Below are 3,677 nucleotides of genomic sequence, written 5' to 3' on the forward strand. Positions count from 1 at the left end.
GGCGCGGCCCGCGCCCCGGCCTCCCGCCTCGCGCTGGCCGGCCGCCCCTTGCCCCCGTTCTCGCGGCTCGCTCGGGCGGCGTCGGCGTCTTCCTTCCCCCCCTCCGCCTCTCGGCCCCGGCTCTCTCGCTCTCGCCTCGCTGCCGCCCGTCGCGCCCTGCGCTCCTTGGTGTGCCTTGCCGCCTCCCGTGCCCCCTCGCGTCTTTGCCCGCCCGTTGCGCCCGCCGCCGTTCGGCCGCGGGCCCGTCTGCCTGGGCGTCCCGCCTCGCGTCGCCCTCCTGCTCGGCCCTCGGCCGCGCTTGGGGCGCGGCTGGTGGCCTCCCGTGCTCCCCTCCCTCGGGGCGCGGCTGGCTCCCCTGCGCGTCCCTGGCGGCGGCCGTCCCGGCGCGTGGTGGTCGTCCCCCGCGTGCCTCTCTCCCGCGCCGTGCCCCCGTCGTCCGCGGGCGCCCGCCCCTTCGCCGCGCCGCGTCCGTGCGGCTCTCCGCCCGCGCCCCCCCCGGTCCGGCGGGCTTCCCCGCTGCGTTTCCGCCTCTCCCTCCGCGGCGGCCCCGCCCCTTCCCCGGCTTCCCCTCGTCCCGGCGCGCGCCCCGGGCCCCGCCCCGCCTTCGCCTCGGCCGGCCCCGCCGTTCGCCTTGTCGTCTGGCGCCGCGTCCTCCGCGGCGGCCCGGGCCCCCGTCCCCTGGCCCGGGGCGTCGGCGCGGGTGCGCGCCCCGTCGTGCCCGGCCCCTGTCGCCCCCCGCGGCGCTGTCTCCGCGTCGGGTTGTTTGGGCCTGCCGCCCCCCTCGGGCGGTGCCTTCCGTCCCCGGCTCCCTCCGGGCGCGCGCCCGCTCGCGCCCCCGTCCCGCGCGGGCCCGCTGCCCCGGCCTTTGCCCCGCGCGTCCCCGCGTGCTTGCCCTTGTCGGCGGGCCGCGGCTGGCGCCCGGCGCTGCGCCCCGGTCGTCTGTGGCCCGGTGCGCGCCGGTCCGCCGCTCTCCTCGGGGCGCGGCCCCGCGCGGCTTCGGGGGCGGCCCCCGCCCGGGCCTTTGCTCCGCCCGCGGCCCGTCGTCTCTTGCTCGTGGGCCGCCGCGCGCGCCCCTGGCGTGCCTCGGCCCCTGCGCGCTCCGGTCGCTGGCCTGTGGGCTCTCCCTTCGCCCCGTCTTGCCCCCCGGCCCCCGGCGTCTGCCCTGTGTGCGCGTCCCCGGGCGCGTCCCCCCGTCCGGCGCCCGGCCGCTGCTTGGCGGGCTCCCCTCCCGGGGGTGCCCCGCCGCCCGCCCTTGCTCTTCTGCGCCGGGTTCGCGTGCGCGCCTCCCTGTCGGGCCCCGCCCGCTGGTGCCCTCTGCCTGCGCGGGGCGCCGCCCGCGGCCCCTCTGGTGGCGGCCCGCCGCGCTCCTGCCGTGCCCCTCGTTCGTCTGCCTTGGGTCTCGGGGCGCCCGCCTCCTCGCCCCGTCTCGTCGCTGGTTCCCTCCGCCGTTTCCCTCCGGCTCGCTGGCGCTGGCGCGCGCGTTCTCTCGGGTCCGCCCCTGCTTCGCGGCCTCGGGGGCGTCCCGCCCTCGCCCTCTTCTCCCCCTTTCCCTCGGTCGGCCGGCGCGGCTGCTTCGTTGCGCCGCGCCCCGGCCTCCCCCGCTCCCCGTGGGCCCTTTTTGGTCCGCCGCCCTGGCGCTGCGGGCTGCCCCGGCCGCCGGGTTCCGGTGCCCCCCTGCGCGCTCCCCTCGCTCCCCCCCCGGGTGTTGGTCGCTTCCGCCCGCCGGCCGGTGGTCCTGGCCGTCGCCCTCCGCTCCGGCGTGTGTCCCCCTCCCCTGCCGCCTCCCCTCGCCCCGCCCCTGGCTGGCGCTTCCGCGCGCGCCCTCTCCCCGGCCGTCGGGGCCCGCGCTCGGCCCCGCTGCGTCGGCGGGCGCGGCGGTCGCTGCCCCCCCTTGGGCGCGCGCCCGGGCGGCGCGGCCGTCGGTGCCGCTCTTGGTGGTCGTCGCCCCTCTTCCCCTGCGCCCTTTGCCGGCCGCCGCGGGGCCCGGTTCCCTGTGCCCGGCCCTTGCCCCTGGGTTCGTCGCTCCTCCGGGTCGGGGGCCGCCCGCCCGCCCGCGCGTTTTGCGCGTGCGCCGCCGGGCCTCGGGTTCCCCTTCCTGCCCGGGCCGTGGCGGTTGCCGGCCCCGTTCGGGCTTCCGGCGCCGTCGGCGGGGGCCTCGGGCCGCGTTCTCTTTTCTGTTTCCCCGCCTGCCCCCCCTGGCCCCGGCTCCGCCGGCGGTCGGGTCCCGCGGCTGGCCGCGCCCCCCCGTCGCGTGGTGTCCGGTGCGCCCCCGGCGGCCCTTGCCCCTCCGGCGGCCCGCGTGCCGTCCCCGCCCGGTCGTCCTCCTCCCCGCCTCCGGTCTCCCCGGTGCCCCGCCTCTGGCCCCTGGCCCCCTGTCGGCCCGGGCCGTCGGCCCCTGGCTCCGTCCCTTCGGGCCCCGGCTTGGCTCTGCGGGCTGGGCCCGGGGGTCCCCGTCCCGCCCCGTCGGCTGTTCGGCGGCCTGCTCGCGCTGCTCCCGCGGCGCGCGCGGGTCGCCGCGTGCCGGCCGGGGGCCGGCCTGGGCCGGCTCTTTCGGGGGCCTTCCCCGGGCGTCGCCCCGCCCCTCCGCCCTGGTCCGGCCCCGGGGCCTCCGCCTGTTTCCTTCCCCCCCGCCTTGCGCTGGTCCCTGCGGCTGCTCCCGCCCTGTGCTTTCTGCCCCGTGCTCTGCCTGTCCCCGTGCCGCCCTTCCCCCCCGCGCGGGTCCCGGCGGGCGTCCCTCTGCCTCTCTTCCGGTCGCCCCTGCCTCGTCCTCTCCTTCGTGCCGCGCCTGCCTGGCTTCCGCGCTTCCCCCTGTCCCTGTCTCCTCTCCCGCGCCCCCCCCGCCCCGGGCCCGGGCTTGGCCGCCTCCGCGGGGCCCGCCGCCCCTGTTGCGCTTGCCTCTCGTCCGCCTTTGTGCCTGCCTTGCGCGGTGTCGGCTCCGTGGGCGCCGCCCGGCGCCCGTGCCTCCCCCTCCTTTTCCCGTTCTTTTCCTTCTTCCGTGCCTCGGCGGCGGGGCCTTGCCCCTCTTTTTGGCCCCCGGCTCGCTTGCGGGCCGCTCCGGGCGGCCGCCTTGTCCGGTGGGGCGTTTGGCTGGGGCGGCCCCTCTGTTCCGCTCCCGCCGGTGTCCTCCGCTGCGCTCCCCGCGCCCGCCCTCTCGTGTGGCCCCGCCGGGTCCCGCTCGTTTGCTTCTGCTTTCCCGTCCGCCTCCGCCCCGTGCCCGCGTGGCCTCCCGCTCCTTTCGCCCTTCGGCCTTCGCCGCTCGCGGTGTCCGCCCGTTCCCCCCGGGCTCCTGGCTTGTGGCCGCCCAGCGTTCCTCGCGCCGTTGCTTTTTGCATCCTTCGCTGTCGGCTCTTCCTCTCCTTGTGCCGCCAGCCTTCCCCCGTGTTGGCTTGTTCCCCCCCCCCTAGGGCACCGTGAGCTGGGTTTAGACCCGTCGTGCGCCCGGTTACGTTTTCCCCTACCTGCTGACCGTGTCGCCATAGTCATTCACCTCGTCGCGAGCGGAACCGTTGATTCGCACCACTTGGTCATCGCGCTTGGTTGAACGCCCGTGGCGCGAACGCTACCGTGCGTTGGATTATGACCTGAACGCCTCTAAGTCAGAATCCGGGCTAGACCGACGCATGCGCTCGTCGCCCGTTTGCCGACCCGCAGTAGGGGCCATTTGGCCCCCAGGGCAC

The 3,677-nt window shown here is 79.3% G+C and overlaps 1 protein-coding gene across 1 annotated transcript; it reads right to left on the reverse strand.

The window, feature by feature from the left end:
- Nucleotides 1-2,895: 2,895 nt before the first annotated feature.
- On the reverse strand, nt 2,896-3,477 carry LOC109150289 (basic salivary proline-rich protein 1-like; the record flags this gene model as incomplete). Its single annotated transcript, XM_019298185.1, has 1 exon — nt 2,896-3,477. A coding segment is annotated over exon 1 (582 nt), but the record flags the coding sequence as incomplete, so codon positions are not given.
- Nucleotides 3,478-3,677: the final 200 nt, after the last annotated feature.

The sequence above is a fragment of the Ipomoea nil genome, unplaced genomic scaffold, assembly GCF_001879475.1.
Source record: "Ipomoea nil cultivar Tokyo-kokei standard unplaced genomic scaffold, Asagao_1.1 scaffold2259, whole genome shotgun sequence".
NCBI lineage: Eukaryota > Viridiplantae > Streptophyta > Magnoliopsida > Solanales > Convolvulaceae > Ipomoea > Ipomoea nil.